Source organism: Palaemon carinicauda, chromosome 5 (assembly GCF_036898095.1).
Source record: "Palaemon carinicauda isolate YSFRI2023 chromosome 5, ASM3689809v2, whole genome shotgun sequence".
NCBI lineage: Eukaryota > Metazoa > Arthropoda > Malacostraca > Decapoda > Palaemonidae > Palaemon > Palaemon carinicauda.
Window position 1 is genome coordinate 61,761,706 of NC_090729.1, and position 18,649 is coordinate 61,780,354.

General features: G+C 42.1%; 1 protein-coding gene across 1 annotated transcript in view; it reads left to right on the plus strand.

The window, feature by feature from the left end:
• Positions 1 to 18,236, plus strand: part of LOC137640920 (WASH complex subunit 2-like) — a 56,511-nt gene extending 38,275 nt beyond the window's left edge. Inside the window, exons 13-17 of the mRNA XM_068373379.1 lie at positions 9,557 to 9,673; positions 10,151 to 10,531; positions 11,325 to 11,507; positions 17,047 to 17,280; positions 17,626 to 18,236. Of these exons, the coding sequence (XP_068229480.1) occupies positions 9,557 to 9,673; positions 10,151 to 10,531; positions 11,325 to 11,507; positions 17,047 to 17,280; positions 17,626 to 18,236 (1,526 nt within the window). The remainder of the gene's footprint in view (positions 1 to 9,556; positions 9,674 to 10,150; positions 10,532 to 11,324; positions 11,508 to 17,046; positions 17,281 to 17,625) is intronic.
• The last annotated feature ends 413 nt before the right edge of the window (positions 18,237 to 18,649 follow it).

Below are 18,649 nucleotides of genomic sequence, written 5' to 3' on the forward strand. Positions count from 1 at the left end.
ATTCACAGAGGAAGACTTCATAGCAAACCTAACTGAGGAAGACCCATCCAAGACCACTGGTAACATATTCACAGAGGAAGACTTCATAGCAAACCTAACTGAAGAAGACCCATCCAAGACCACTGGTAACATATTCACAGAGGAAGACTTCATAGCAAACCTAGCTGAGGAAGACCCATCCAAGACCACTGGTAACATATTCACAGAGGAAGACTTCATAGCAAACCTAGCTGAGGAAGACCCATCCAAGACCACTGGTAACATATTCACAGAGGAAGACTTCAAGCAAATCTACTGAGGAAGACCCATCCAAGACCACTGGTAACATATTCACAAGACTTCTTAAGATATTCACAGAGGAAGACTTCATAGCAAACCTAACTGAGGAAGACCCATCCAAGACCACTGGTAACATATTCACAGAGGAAGACTTTATAGCAAACCTACTGAGGAAGACCATCCAAGACCACTGGAAACTGGTAACATATTCACAGAGGAAGACTTCATAGCAAACCTAACTGAGGAAGACCCATCCAAGACCACTGGTAACATATTCACAGAGGAAGACTTCATAGCAAACCTAACTGAGGAAGACCCATCCAAGACCACTGGTAACATATTCACAGAGGAAGACTTCATAGCAAACCTAACTGAGGAAGACCCATCCAAGACCACTGGTAACATATTCACAGAGGAAGACTTCATAGCAAACCTAACTGAGGAAGACCCATCCAAGACCACTGGTAACATATTCACAGAGGAAGACTTCATAGCAAACCTAGCTGAGGAAGACCCATCCAAGACCACTGGTAAATATTCACAGAGGAAGACTTCTTACCAAACCTAGCTGAGGAAGACCCATCCAAGAGCTGGTAATTATTCACAGAGGAAGACTTCTTAGCAAACCTAACTGAGGAAGACCCATCCAAGACCACTGGTAACATATTCACAGAGGAAGACTTCTTAGCAAACCTAACTGAGGAAGAACCATCCAAGACCACTGGTAACATATTCACAGAGGAAGACTTCATAGCAAACCTAACTGAGGAAGAACCATCCAAGACCACTGGTAACATATTCACAGAGGAAGACTTCATAGCAAACCTAACTGAGGAAGAACCCATCCAAGACCACTGGTAACATATTCACAGAGGAAGACTTCATAGCAAACCTAACTGAGGAAGACCCATCCAAGACCACTGGTAACATATTCACAGAGGAAGACTTCATAGCAAACCTCGCTGAGGAAGACCCATCCAAGACCACTGGTAACATATTCACAGAGGAAGACTTCTTAGCAAACCTAACTGAGGAAAACCATCCAAGACCACTGGTAACATATTCACAGAGGAAGACTTCATAGCAAACCTAACTGAGGAAGAACCATCCAAGACCACTGGTAACATATTCACAGAGGAAGACTTCATAGCAAACCTAACTGAGGAAGACCCATCCAAGACCACTGGTAACATATTCACAGAGGAAGACTTCATAGCAAACCTAACTGAGGAAGACCCATCCAAGACCACTGGTAACATATTCACAGAGGAAGACTTCATAGCAAACCTAACTGAGGAAGACCCATCCAAGACCACTGGTAACATATTCACAGAGGAAGACTTCATAGCAAACCTAGCTGAGGAAGACCCATCCAAGACCACTGGTAACATATTCACAGAGGAAGACTTCAGCAAACCTAGCTGAGGAAGACCCATCCAAGACCACTGGTAACATATTCACAGAGGAAGACTTCTTAGCAAACCTAACTGAGGAAGACCCATCCAAGACCACTGGTAACATATTCACAGAGGAAGACTTCATAGCAAACCTAACTGAGGAAGACCATCCAAGACCACTGGTAACATATTCACAGAGGAAGACTTCATAGCAAACCTAACTGAGGAAGACCCATCCAAGACCACTGGTAACATATTCACAGAGGAAGACTTCTTAGCAAACCTAGCTGAGGAAGACCCATCCAAGACCACTGGTAACATATTCACAGAGGAAGACTTCATAGCAAACCTAACTGAGGAAGACCCATCCAAGACCACTGGTAACATATTCACAGAGGAAGACTTCATAGCAAACCTAACTGAGGAAGACCCATCCAAGACCACTGGTAACATATTCACAGAGGAAGACTTCATAGCAAACCTAACTGAGGAAGACCCATCCAAGACCATGGTAACATATTCACAGAGGAAGACTTTTAGCAAACCTAGCTGAGGAAGACCCATCCAAGACCACTGGTAATCATATTCACAGAGGAAGACTTCATAGCAAACCTAACTGAGGAAGACCCATCCAAGACCACTGGTAACATATTCACAGAGGAAGACTTTTAGCAAACCTAACTGAGGAAGACCCATCCAAGACCACTGGTAACATATTCACAGAGGAAGACTTCATAGCAAACCTAAGCTGAGGAAGACCCATCCAAGACCACTGGTAACATATTCACAGAGGAAGACTTCTTAGCAAACCTAACTGAGGAAGACCCATCCAAGACCACTGGTAACATATTCACAGAGGAAGACTTCATAGCAAACCTACTGAGGAAGACCCATCCAAGACCACTGGTAACATATTCACAGAGGAAGACTTCATAGCAAACCTAACTGAAGAAGAACCATCCAAGACCACTGGTAACATATTCACAGAAGGAAGACTTCATAGCAAACCTAACTGAAAGACCCATCCAAGACCACTGGTAACATATTCACAGAGGAAGACTTCATAGCAAACCTACTGAGGAAGACCCATCCAAGACCACTGGTAACATATTCACAGAGGAAGACTTCATAGCAAACCTAGCTGAGGAAGACCCATAAGACCACTGGTAACATATTCAAAGAGGAAGACTTCTTAACATATTCACAGAGGAAGACTTCATAGCAAACCTAACTGAAGAAGACCCATCCAAGACCACTGGTAACATATTCACAGAGGAAGACTTTATAGCAAACCTAGCTGAGGAAGACCCATCCAAGACCACTGGTAACATATTCAAAGAGGAAGACTTCTTAACATATTCACAGAGGAAGACTTCATAGCAAACCTAACTGAGGAAGACCCATCCAAGACCACTGGTAACATATTCACAGAGGAAGACTTCATAGCAAACCTAACTGAGGAAGACCCATCCAAGACCACTGGTAACATATTCACAGAGGAAGACTTCATAGCAAACCTAACTGAGGAAGACCATCCAAGACCACTGGTAACATATTCACAGAGGAAGACTTCATAGCAAACCTAACTGAGGAAGACCCATCCAAGACCAATGGTAACATATTCACAGAGGAAGACTTTTTAGCAAACCTAGCTGAGGAAGACCCATCCAAGACCACTGGTATCATATTCACAGAGGAAGACTTCATAGCAAACCTAACTGAGGAAGACCCATCCAAGACCACTGGTAACATATTCACAGAGGAAGACTTTAGCAAACCTAACTGAGAAGACCATCCAAGACCACTGGTAATATTCACAGAGGAAGACTTCTTAGCAAACCTAGCTGAGGAAGACCCATCCAAGACCACTGGTAACATATTCACAGAGGAAGACTTCTTAGCAAACCTAACTGAGGAAGACCCATCCAAGACCACTGGTAACATATTCACAGAGGAAGACTTCATAGCAAACCTAACTGAGGAAGACCATCCAAGACCACTGGTAACATATTCACAGAGGAAGACTTCATAGCAAACCTAGCTGAGGAAGACCCATCCAAGACCACTGGTAACATATTCACAGAGGAAGACTTCTTAGCAAACCTAACTGAGGAAGAACCATCCAAGACCACTGGTAACATATTCACAGAGGAAGACTTCATAGCAAACCTAACTGAAGAAGAACCATCCAAGACCACTGGTAACATATTCACAGAGGAAGACTTCATAGCAAACCTAACTGAGGAAGACCATCCAAGACCACTGGTAACATATTCACAGAGGAAGACTTCATAGCAAACCTAACTGAGGAAGACCCATCCAAGACCACTGGTAACATATTCACAGAGGAAGACTTCATAGCAAACCTCTGAGGAAGACCCATCCAAGACCACTGGTAACATATTCACAGAGGAAGACTTCATAGCAAACCTAACTGAGGAAGACCCATCCAAGACCACTGGTAACATATTCACAGAGGAAGACTTCATAGCAAACCTAACTGAAGAAGAACCATCCAAGACCACTGGTAACATATTCACAGAGGAAGACTTCATAGCAAACCTAACTGAGGAAGACCCATCCAAGACCACTGGTAACATATTCACAGAGGAAGACTTCATAGCAAACCTAACTGAGGAAGACCCATCCAAGACCACTGGTAACATATTCACAGAGGAAGACTTCATAGCAAACCTAGCTGAGGAAGACCCATCCAAGACCACTGGTAACATATTCACAGAGGAAGACTTCATAGCAAACCTAGCTGAGGAAGACCCATCCAAGACCACTGGTAACATATTCACAGAGGAAGTTAACATATTCACAGAGGAAGACTTCATAGCAAACCTAACTGAGGAAGACCCATCCAAGACCACTGGTAACATATTCACAGAGGAAGACTTTATAGCAAACCTAGCTGAGGAAGACCCATCCAAGACCACTGGTAACTATTCATATCACAGAGGAAGACTTCATAGCAAACCTAGCTGAGGAAGACCCATCCAAGACCACTGGTAACATATTCACAGAGGAAGACTTCATAGCAAACCTAACTGAGGAAGACCCATCCAAGACCACTGGTAACATATTCACAGAGGAAGACTTCATAGCAAACCTAACTGAGGAAGACCCATCCAAGACCACTGGTAACATATTCACAGAGGAAGACTTCATAGCAAACCTAACTGAGGAAGACCCATCCAAGACCACTGGTAACATATTCACAGAGGAAGACTTCATAGCAAACCTAACTGAGGAAGACCCATCCAAGACCACTGGTAACATATTCACAGAGGAAGACTTCATAGCAAACCTAACTGAGGAAGACCCATCCAAGACCACTGGTAACATATTCACAGAGGAAGACTTCATAGCAAACCTAACTGAGGAAGACCCATCCAAGACCACTGGTAACATATTCACAGAGGAAGACTTCATAGCAAACCTAACTGAGGAAGACCCATCCAAGACCACTGGTAACATATTCACAGAGGAAGACTTCATAGCAAACCTAGCTGAGGAAGACCCATCCAAGACCACTGGTAATATTCACAGAGGAAGACTTCTTAGCAAACCTAGCTGAGGAAGACCATCCAAGATCACTGGTAATATATTCACAGAGGAAGACTTCTTAGCAAACCTAACTGAGGAAGACCCATCCAAGACCACTGGTAACATATTCACAGAGGAAGACTTCTTAGCAAACCTAACTGAGGAAGACCCATCCAAGACCACTGGTAACATATTCACAGAGGAAGACTTCATAGCAAACCTAACTGAGGAAGAACCAATCCAAGACCACTGGTAACATATTCACAGAGGAAGACTTCATAGCAAACCTAACTGAGGAAGACCCATCAAGACCACTGGTAACATATTCACAGAGGAAGACTTCATAGCAAACCTAACTGAGGAAGACCCATCCAAGACCACTGGTAACATATTCAAGAGGAAGACTTCATAGCAAACCTAACTGAGGAAGACCCATCCAAGACCACTGGTAACATATTCACAGAGGAAGACTTCATAGCAAACCTAACTGAGGAAGACCCATCCAAGACCACTGGTAACATATTCACAAAGGAAGACTTCATAGCAAACCTAACTGAGGAAGACCCATCCAAGACCACTGGTAACATATTCACAGAGGAAGACTTTTAGCAAACCTAACTGAGGAAGACCCATCCAAGACCACTGGTATCATATTCACAGAGGAAGACTTCATAGCAAACCTAACTGAGGAAGACCCATCCAAGACCACTGGTAACATATTCACAAGGAAGACTTCATAGCAAACCTAACTGAGGAAGACCCATCCAAGACCACTGGTAATATATTCACAGAGGAAGACTTTTTAGCAAACCTAGCTGAGGAAGACCCATCCAAGACCACTGGTAACATATTCACAGAGGAAGACTTCATAGCAAACCTAACTGAGGAAGACCCATCCAAGACCACTGGTAACATATTCACAGAGGAAGACTTTTAGCAAACCTAGCTGAGGAAGACCCATCCAAGACCACTGGTAACATATTCACAGAGGAAGACTTCATAGCAAACCTAGCTGAGGAAGACCCATCCAAGACCACTGGTAACATATTCACAGAGGAAGACTTCTTAGCAAACCTAACTGAGGAAAACCATCCAAGACCACTGGTAACATATTCACAGAGGAAGACTTCATAGCAAACCTAACTGAGGAAGACCCATCCAAGACCACTGGTAACATATTCACAGAGGAAGACTTCTTAGCAAACCTAACTGAGGAAGACCCATCCAAGACCACTGGTAACATATTCACAGAGGAAGACTTCATAGCAAACCTAACTGAGGAAGACCCATCCAAGACCACTGGTAACATATTCACAGAGGAAGACTTCATAGCAAACCTAACTGAGGAAGACCCATCCAAGACCACTGGTAACATATTCACAGAGGAAGACTTCATAGCAAACCTACTGAGGAAGACCCATCCAAGACCACTGGTAACATATTCACAGAGGAAGACTTCATAGCAAACCTAACTGAGGAAGACCCATCCAAGACCACTGGTAACATATTCACAGAGGAAGACTTCATAGCAAACCTAACTGAGGAAGACCATCCAAGACCACTGGTACATATTCACAAAGAGGAAGACTTCTTAGCAAACCTAACTGAGGAAGACCCATCCAAGACCACTGGTAATCATATTCACAGAGGAAGACTTCATAGCAAACCTAACTGAGGAAGACAAATCCAAGACCACTGGTAACATATTCACAGAGGAAGACTTTTTAGGAAACCTAGCTGAGGAAGACCCATCCAAGACCACTGGTATATTCACAGAGGAAGACTTTTAGCAAACCTAGCTGAGGAAGACCCATCCAAGACCACTGGTAACATATTCACAGAGGAAGACTTCATAGCAAACCTAACTGAGGACGACCCTTTCCAAGACCACTGGTAACATATTCACAGAGGAAGACTTCTTAGCAAACCTAGCTGAGGAAGACCCATCCAAGACCACTGGTAACATATTCATAGAGGAAGACTTCATAGCAAACCTAACTGAGGAAGACCCATCCAAGACCACTGGTTACATATTCACAGAGGAATACTTCATAGCAAACCTAACTGAAGAAGACCATCCAAGACCACTGGTAACATATTCACAAAGGAAGACTTCATAGCAAACCTAACTGAGGAAGACCCATCCAAGACCATGGTAACATATTCACAGAGGAAGACTTTTTAGCAAACATAGCTGAGGAAGACCCATCCAAGACCACTGGTATCATATTCACAGAGGAAGACTTCATAGCAAACCTAACTGAGGAAGACCCATCCAAGACCACTGGTTACATATTCACAGAGGAAGACTTCATAGCAAACCTAACTGAGGAAGACCCATCCAAGACCAATGGTAATATATTCACAGAGGAAGACTTTTTAGCAAACCTAGCTGAGGAAGACCCATCCAAGACTACTGGTATCATATTCACAGAGGAAGACTTCATAGCAAACCTAACTGAGGAAGACCCATCCAAGACCTCTGGTAAAATATTCACAGAGGAAGACTTTTAGGAAACCTAGCTGAGGAAGACCTATCCAAGATCGCTAGTAAGTTATTCACAGAGGAAGACTTCTTACCAAACCTAGCTGAGGAAGACCCATCCAAGAGCACTGGTAATATATTCAAAGAGGAAGACTTCTTAGCAAACCTAACTGAGGAAAAACCATCCAAGACCACTGGTAACATATTCACAGAGGAAGACTTCATAGCAAACCTAACTAAAGAAGAACAATCCAAGACCACTGGTAACATATTCACAGAGGAAGACTTCTTAGCAAACCTAACTGAGGAAGACCCATTCAAGACCACTGGTAACATATTCACAGAGGAAGACTTCATAGCAAGCCTCGCTGAGGAAGACCCATCCAAGACCACTAGTAACATATTCACAGAGGAAGACTTCTTAGCAAACCTAACTGAGGAAGAACCATCCAAGACCACTGGTAACATATTCAAAGAGGAAGACTTCATAGCAAACCAAACTGAAGAAGAACAATCCAAGACCACTGGTAACATATTATCAGAGGAAGACTCCATAGCAAATCTAACTGAGGACGACCCATTCAAGACCACTGGTAACATTCACAAAGGAAGACTTCATAGCAAACCTAACTGAAGAAGAACCATCCAAGACCACTGGTTACATATTCACAAAGAAAGACTTCTTAGCAAACCTAACTGAGGAAGACCCATCCAAGACCACTGGTATCATATTCACAGAGGAAGACTTCATAGCAAACCTAATTGAGGAAGACAAATCCAAGACCGCTGGTAACATATTCACAGAGGAAGACTTTTTAGGAAACCTAGCTGAGGAAGACCCATCCAAGATCGCTGGTAGGTTATTCACAGAGGAAGACTTTTTACTAAACCTAGCTGAGGAAGACCCATCCAAGAGCACTGGTAACATATTCACAGAGGAAGACTTCATAGAAAACCTAACTGAGGAAGACCCTTCCAAGACCACTGGTAACATATTCACAGAGGATGACTTCATAGCAAACCTAGCTGAGGAAGACCCATCCAAGACCACTGGTAACATATTCAAAGAGGAAGACTTCTTAACATATTCACAGAGGAAGCCTCCATAGCAAACCTAACTGAGGACGACCCATTCAAGACCACTGGTAACATATTCACAGAGGAAGACTTCTTAGCAAACCTAACTGAGGAAGACCCATCCAAGACCACTGGTAACATATTCACAGATGAAGACTTCATAGTAAATCTAGCTGAAGAAGACCCATCCAAGACCACTTGTAACATATTCACAGAGGAAGACTTCTTAACATATTCACAGAGGAAGACTTCATAGCAAACCTAACTGAGGAAGACCCATCTAAGACCACTGGTAACATATTCACAGAGGAAGACTTTATAGCAAACCTAGCTGAGGAAGACCCATCCAAGACCACTGGTAACATATTCACAGAGGAAGATTTCTTCGCAAACCTAGCTGAGGAAGACCCATCCAAAACCACTGGTAACATATTCACAGAGGAAGACTTCATAGCAAACCTAACTGAGGAAGACCCATCCAAGACCACTGGTAACATATTCAAAGAGGAAGACTTCATAGCAAACCAAACTTAAGAAGAACAATCCAAGACCACTGGTAACATATTATCAGAGGAAGACTCCATAGCAAATCTAACTGAGGACGACCCATTCAAGACCACTGGTAACATTCACAAAGGAAGACTTCATAGCAAACCTAACTGAAGAAGAACCATCCAAGACCACTGGTAACATATTCACAAAGAAAGACTTCTTAGCAAACCTACTGAGGAAGACCCATCCAAGACCACTGGTATCATATTCACAGAGGAAGACTTCATAGCAAACCTAATTGAGGAAGACAAATCCAAGACCGCTGGTAACATATTCACAGAGGAAGACTTTTTAGGAAACCTAGCTGAGGAAGACCCATCCAAGATCGCTGGTAAGTTATTCACAAAAGAAGACTTTTTAGGAAACCTAGCTGAGGAAGACCCATCCAAAACCACTGGTAACATATTCACAGAGGAAGACTTCATAGCAAACCTAACTGAAGAAGACCCATCCAAGACCACTGGTAACATATTCACAGAGGAAGATTTCTTCGCAAACCTAGCTGAGGAAGACCCATCCAAAACCACTGGTAACATATTCACAGAGGAAGACTTCATAGCAAACCTAACTGAGGAAGACCCATCCAAGACCACTGGTAACATATTCCCAGAGGAAGATTTCATAGCAAACCTAACAGAAGAAGAACCATCCAAAAGCACCGGTAATATATTCACAGAGGAAGACTTCTTAGCAAACCTAACTGAGGAAGACCCATTCAAGACCACTGGTAACATATTCACAGAGGAAGACTTTTTAGGAAACCTAACTGAGGAAGACCCATCCAAGACCTCTGGTAACATATTCACAGAGGAAGACCTTTTAGGAAACCTAGCTGAGGAAGACCTATCCAAGATCGCTAGTAAGTTATTCACAGAGGAAAACTTCTTACCAAACCTAGCTGAGGAAGACCCATCCAAGAGCACTGGTAATATATTCACCGAGGAAGACCTCTTAGCAAACGTAACTGAGGAAGAACCATCCAAGACCACTGGTAACATATTCACAGAGGAAGACTTCATAGTAAACCTAACTGAGGAAGAACCATCCAAGACCACTAGTAACATATTCACAGAGGAAGACTTCATAGCAAACCTAGCTGAAGAAGAACAATCCAAGACCACTGGTAACATATTAACAGAGGAAAACTTCATAGCAAACCTAACTGAGGAAGACCCATCCAAGACCACTGGTAACATATTCACAGAGGAAGACTTCATAGCAAACCTCGCTGAGGAAGACCCATCCAAGACCAAAGGTAACATATTCACAGAGGAAGACTTCTTAGCAAACCTAACTGAGGAAGAACCATCCAAAACCACTGGTAACATATTCACAGAGGAAGACTTCATAGCAAACATAACTGAAGAAGAACCATCCAAGACCACTGGTAACATATTCACAGAAGAAGACTTCATAGCAAACCTAACTGAAAACGACCCATCCAAGACCACTGGTAACATATTCACAGAGGAAGACTTCATAGCAAATCTAGCTGAGGAAGACCCATCCAAGACCACTGGTAACATATTCACATAGGAAGACTTTAAAGCAAATCTAGCTGATGAAGACCCATTTAAGACCACTGGTAACATATTCACAGAGGAAGACTTCTTAACATATTCACAGAGGAAGACTTCATAGCAAACCTAACTGAAGAAGACCCATCCAAGACCACTGGTAACATATTCACAGAGGAAGACTTTATAGCAAACCTAGCTGAGGAAGACCAATCCAAGACCACTGGTAACATATTCAAAGAGGAAGACTTCTTAACATATTCACAGAGGAAGACTTCATATAAAACCTAACTGAGGACGACCCTTTCAAGACCACTGGTAACATATTCACAGAGGAAGACTTCATAGCAAACCTAACTGAAAAAGAACCATCCAAGACCACTGGTAACATATTCACAGAGGAAGATTTCATAGCAAACCTAACTGAGGATGACCCATCCAAGACCAATGGTAATATATTCACAGAGGAAGACTTTTTAGCAAACCTATCTGAGGAAGACCCATCCAAGACCACTGGTATCATATTCACAGAGGAAGACTTCATAGCAAACCTAACTGAGGAAGACCCATCCAAGACCTCTGGTAACATATTCACAGAGGAAGACCTTTTAGGAAACCTAGCTGAGGAAGACCTATCCAAGATCGCTAGTAAGTTATTCACAGAGGAAGAACTTCTTACCAAACCTAGCTGAGGAAGACCCATCCAAGAGCACTGGTAATATATTCACCGAGGAAGACCTCTTAGCAAACGTAACTGAGGAAGAACCATCCAAGACCACTGGTAACATATTCACAGAGGAAGACTTCATAGTAAACCTAACTGAGGAAGAACCATCCAAGACCACTAGTAACATATTCACAGAGGAAGACTTCATAGCAAACCTAGCTGAAGAAGAACAATCCAAGACCACTGGTAACATATTAACAGAGGAAAACTTCATAGCAAACCTAACTGAGGAAGACCCATCCAAGACCACTGGTAACATATTCACAGAGGAAGACTTCATAGCAAACCTCGCTGAGGAAGACCCATCCAAGACCAAAGGTAACATATTCACAGAGGAAGACTTCTTAGCAAACCTAACTGAGGAAGAACCATCCAAGACCACTGGTAACATATTCACAGAGGAAGACTTCATAGCAAACCAAATTGAAGAAGAACCATCCAAGACCACTGGTAACATATTCACAGAAGAAGACTTCATAGCAAACCTAACTGAAAATGACCCATCCAAGACCACTGGTAACATATTCACAGAGGAAGACTTCATAGCAAATCTAGCTGAGGAAGACCCATCCAAGACCATTGGTAACATATTCACAGAGGGAGACTTCAAAGCAAATCTAGCTGAGGAAGACCCATCTAAGACCACTGGTAACATATTCACAGAGGAAGACTTCTTAACATATTCACAGAGGAAGACTTCATAGCAAACCTAACTGAAGAAGACCCATCCAAGACCACTGGTAAAATATTCACAGAGGAAGACTTTATAGCAAACCTAGCTGAGGAAGACCAATCCAAGACCACTGGTAACATATTGAAAGAGGAAGACTTCTTAACATAATCACAGAGGAAGACTTCATAGCAAACCTAACTGAGGACGACCCTTTCAAGACCACTGGTAACATATTCACAGAGGAAGACTTCTTAGCAAACCTAGCTGAGGGTGACCCATCCAAGACCACTGGTAACATATTCACAGAGGAAGACTTCATAGCAAACCTAACAAAGGAAGACCCATCCAAGACCACTGGTTACATATTAACAGAGGAAGACTTCATAGCAAACCTAACTGAAGAAGAACCATCCAAGACCACTGGTAACATATTCACAAAGGAAGACTTCATAGCAAACCTAACTGAGGAAGACCCATCCAAGACCAATGGTAACATATTCACAGAGGAAGATTTTTTAGCAAACCTAGCTGAGGAAGACCCATCCAAGACCATTGGTATCATATTCACAGAGGAAGACTTCATAGCAAACCTAACTGAGGAAGACCCATCCAAGACCTCTGGTAACATATTCACAGAGGAAGACCTTTTAGGAAACCTAGCTGAGGAAGACCTATCCAAGATCGCTAGTAAGTTATTCACAGAGGAAGACTTCTTACCAAACCTAGCTGAGGAAGACCCATCCAAGAGAACTATTAATATATTAACAGAGGAAGACTTCTTAGCAAACCTAACTGAGGAAGAACCATCCAAGACCACTGGTAACATATTCACAGAGGAAGACTTCATAGCAAACATAACTGAAGAAGAACAATCCAAGACCACTGGTAACATATTCACAGAGGAACACTTCATAGCAAACCTAACTGAGGAAGACCCATCCAAGACCACTGGTAACATATTCACAGAGGAAGACTTCATATCAAACCTCGCCGAGGAAGACCCATCCAAGACCACTAGTAACATATTCACAGAGGAAGACTTCTTAGCAAACCTAACTGAGGAAGAACCATCCAAGACCACTGGTAACATATTCACAGAGGAAGACTTCATAGCAAACCAAACTGAAGAAGAACCATCCAAGACCACTGGTAACATATTAACAGAGGAAGACTCCATAGCAAATCTAACTGAGGACAACCCATTCAAGACCACTGGTAACATTCACAAAGAAAGACTTCATAGCAAACCTAACTGAAGAAGAACCATCCAAGACTACTGGTAACATATTTACAAAGTAAGACTTCTTAGCAAACCTAACTGAGGAAGACCCATCCAAGACCACTGGTATCATATTCACAGAGGAAGACTTCATAGCAAACCTAACTGAAGAAGACCCATCCAAGACCGCTGGTAACATATTCACAGAGGAAGACTTTTTAGGAAACCTAGCTGAGGAAGACCCATCCAAGATCGCTGGTAGGTTATTCACAGAGGAAGACTTTTTACTAAACCTAGCTGAGGAAGACCCATCCAAGAGCACTGGTAACATATTCACAGAGGAAGACTTCATAGAAAACCTAACTGAGGAAGACCCTTCCAAGACCACTGGTAACATATTCACAGAGGATGACTTCATAGCAAACCTAGCTGAGGAAGACCCATCCAAGACCACTGGTAACATATTCAAAGAGGAAGACTTCTTAACATATTCACAGAGGAAGACTCCATAGCAAACCTAACTGAGGACGACCCATTCAAGACCACTGGTAACATATTCACAGATGAAGACTTCATAGCAAATCTAGCTGAAGAAGACCCATCCAAGACCACTTGTAACATATTCACAGAGGAAGACTTCTTAACATATTCACAGAGGAAGACTTCATAGCAAACCTAACTGAGGAAGACCCATCCAAGACCACTGGTAACATATTCACAGAGGAAGACTTTATAGCAAACCTTGCTGAAGAAGACCCATCCAAGACCACTGGTAACATATTCACAGAGTAAGATTTCTTCGCAAACCTAGTTGATGAAGACCCATCCAAAACCACTGGTAACATATTCACAGAGGAAGACTTCATAGAAAACCTAACTGAGGAAGACCCATCCAAGACCACTGGTAACATATTCCCAGAGGAAGACTTCATAGCAAACCTAACAGAAGAAGAACCATCCAAGACCACTGGTAACATATTCACAGAGGAAGACTCTTTAGGAAACCTAGCTGAGGAAGACCCATCCAAGATCACTGGTAAGTTATTCACAGAGGAAGACTTCTTACCAAACCTAACTGAAGAAGAACCACCCAAGACCACTGGTAACATATTCACAGAAGAAGACTTCATAGCAAACCTAACTGAAAACGACCCATCCAAGACCACTGGTAACATATTCACAGAGGAAGACTTCTTAGTAAATCTAGCTGAGGAAGACCCATCCAAGACCACTGGTAACATATTCACAGAGGAAGACTTCAAAGCAAATCTAGCTGTGGAAAACCAATTTAAGACCACTGGTAACATATTCACAGAGGAAGACTTCTTAACATATTAACAGAGGAAGACTTCATAGCAAACCTAACTGAAGAAGACCCATCCATGACCACTGGTAACATATTCACAGAGGAAGACTTTATAGCAAACCTAGCTGAGGAAGACCAATCCAAGACCACTGGTAACATATTCAAAGAGGAAGACTTCTTAACATATTCACAGAGGAAGACTTCATAGCAAACCTAACTGAGGACGACCCTTTCAAGACCACTGGTAACATATTCACAGAGGAAGACTTCATAGCAAACCTAACTGAGGAAGACCCATTGAAGACCACTGGTAACATATTCACAGAGGAAGACTTCATAGCAAACCTAACTGAAGAAGAACCATCCAAGACCACTGGTAACATATTCACAAAGGAAGACTTCATAGCAAACCTAACTGAGGATGACCCATCCAAGACCAATGGTAACATTCACAGAGGAAGACTTTTTAGCAATCCTAGCTGAGGAAGACCCATCCAAGACCACTGGTATCATATTCACAGAGGAAGACTTCATAGCAAACCTAACTGAGGAAGACCCATCCAAGACCTCTGGTAACATATTCACAGAGGAAGACCTTTTAGGAAACCTAGCTGAGGAAGACCTATCCAAGATCGCTAGTAAGTTATTCACAGAGGAAAACTTCTTACCAAAACTAGCTGAGGAAGACCCATCCAAGAGCACTGGTAATATATTCACCGAGGAAGACCTCTTAGCAAACCTAACTGAGGAAGAACCATCCAAGACCACTGGTAACATATTCACAGAGAAAGACTTCATAGTATACCTAACTAAGGAAGAACCATCCAAGACCACTGGTAACATATTCACAGAGGAAGACTTCATAGCAAACCTAGCTGAAGAAGAACAATCTAAGACCACTGGTAACATATTCACAGAGGAAGACTTCATAGCAAACCTAACTGAGAAAGACCCATCCAAGACCACTGGTAACATATTCACAGAGGAAAACTTCATAGCAAACCTCGCTGAGGAAGACCCATCCAAGACCAAAGGTAACATATTCACAGAGGAAGACTTCTTAGCAAACCTAACTGAGGAAGAACCATCCAAGACCACTGGTAACATATTCACAGAGGAAGACTTCATAGCAAACCAAACTGAAGAAGAACCATCCAAGACCACTGGTAACATATTAACAGAGGAAGACTCCATAGCAAACCTAACTGAGGACGACCCATTCAAGACCACTGGTAACATTCACAGAGGAAGACTATATAGCAAACCTAACTGAAGAAGAACCATCCAAGACCACTGGTAACATATTCACAAAGGAAGACTTCTTAGCAAACCTAGCTGAGGTAGACCCATCCAAGACCACTGGTATCATATTCACAGAGGAAGACTTCATAGCAAACCTAACTGAGGAAGACCCATCCAAGACCGCTGGTAACATATTCACAGAGGAAGACTTTTTAGGAAACCTAGCTGAGGAAGACCCATCCAAGATCGCTGGTAAGTTATTCACAGAGGAAGACTTTTTACCAAACCTAGCTGAGGAAAACCCATCCAAGAGCACTGGTAACATATTCACAGAGGAAGACTTCATAGCAAACCTAACTGAGGAAGACCCTTCCAAGACCACTGGTTAAATATTCACAGAGGAAAACTTCATAGCAAACCTAGCTGAGGAAGACCCATCCAAGACCACTGGTAACATATTCAAAGAGGAAGACTTCTTAACATATTCACAGAGGAAGACTCCATAGCAAACCTAACTGAGGACGACCCATTCAAGACCACTGGTAACATATTCACAGAGGAAGACTTCTTAGCAAACCTAACTGAGGAAGACCCATCCAAGACCACTGGTAACATATTCACAGAGGAAGACTTCATAGCAAATCTAGCTGAAGAAGACCCATCCAAGACCACTGGTAACATATTCACAGAGGAAGACTTCTTAACATATTCACAGCGGAAGACTTCAAAGCAAACCTAACTGAGGAAGACCCATCCAAGACCAATGGTAACATATTCACAGAGGAAGACTTTATAGCAAACCTAGCTGAGGAAGACCCATCCAAGACCACTGGTAACATATTCAAAGAGGAAGACTTCTTAACATATTCACAGAGGAAGACTTCATAGCAAACCTAACTGAGGAAGACCCATCCAAGACCGCTGGTAACATATTCACAGAGGAAGACTTCATAGCAAACCTAACTGAAGAAGAACCATCAAAGACCACTGGTAACATATTCACAGAGGAACACTTTTTAGGAAACCTAGCTGAGGAAGACCCATCCAAGATCGCTGGTAAGTTATTCACAGAAGAAGACTTCTTACTAAACCTAGCTGAAGAAGACCCATCCAAAAGCACTGGTAATATATTCACAGAGGAAGACTTCTTAGCAAACCTAACTGAGGAAGACCCATTCAAGACCACTGGTAACATATTCACAGAGGAAGACTTTTTAGGAAACCTTGCTGAGGAAGACCCATCCAAAACCACTGGTAACATATTCACAGAGGAAGACTTCATAGCAAACCTAACTGAGGAAGACCCATCCAAGACCACTGGTAACATATTCACAGAGGAAGACTTCATAGCAAACCTAACTGAAGAAGAACCATCCAAGACCACTGGTAACATATTCACAGAGGAAGACTTTTTAGGAAACCTAGCTGAGGAAGACTCATCCAAGATCGCTGGTAAGTTATTCACAGAAGAAGACTTCTTACCAAACCTAGCTGAGGAAGACCCATCCAAAAGCACTGGTAATATATTCACAGAGGAAGACTTCTTAGCAAACCTAACTGAGGAAGACCTATTCAAGACCACTGGTAACATATTCACAGAGGAAGACTTCATAACAAACCTAACTGAAGAAGAACCATCCAAGACCACTGGTAACATATTCACAGAGGAAGTCTTCATAGTAAACCTAACTGAGGAAGACCCATCTAAGACCGCTGGTAACATATTCACAGAGGAAGACTTTTTAGGAAACCTAGCAGAGGAAGACCCATCCAATATTGCTGGTAAGTTATTTACAGAGGAAGATTTTTTACCAAACCTAGCTGAGGAAGACCCATCTAAGAACACTGGTAATATATTCACAGAGGAAGACTTCATAGCAAACCTAACTGAGGAAGACCCATTCAAGACCACTGGTAACATATTCACAGAGGAAGACTTTTTAGGAAACCTAGCTGAGGAAGACCCATCCAAGATCGCTGGTAAGTTATTCACAGAGGAAGACTTCTTACCAAACCTAGCCGAGGAAGACCCATCCAAGAGCACTGGTAATATATTCACAGAGGAAGACTTATTAGCAGACCTAGCTGAGGAAGACCCATCCAAGACTACTGGTAACATATTTCCAGAGGAAGACTTCATAGCAAACCTAACTGAGGAAGATCCATCCAAGACCACTGGCTCTGATATTCCAATTTTAATAGGAAAGTAAAAATTACAAATTGATGCCCAAGCCATTTCAGATGATAAGATTTACTTTGATGCAATAAGTCAGACGACGACTAATGAAGACCTTTTAAAAATTTCACTAATCCTAATCATCTGAATGAGTAAAAAGGTTACGCTTTATTTCTTACTCGTGCTATTTCTTCCTTTTTAAATGGAAATAGTCTACTTCTTTATATATCATCCTTTCTGTTATGTTTACTTGTTTTATTAGCACGTCTCTTGGTGTTTTGTATTGAAAGTCACTTCAATTTTACGTGTTATTACTACTGTCATATTTAAGAAAGTATCAAATTTCGCTAAATTTAATTCCTATGAATAAGAAAATTATTGTTCACTTGAAACTAAGAATTTTAAGTTAATTTTTTTTTCTGTTTTGTTTTTAATATATCTGCATTA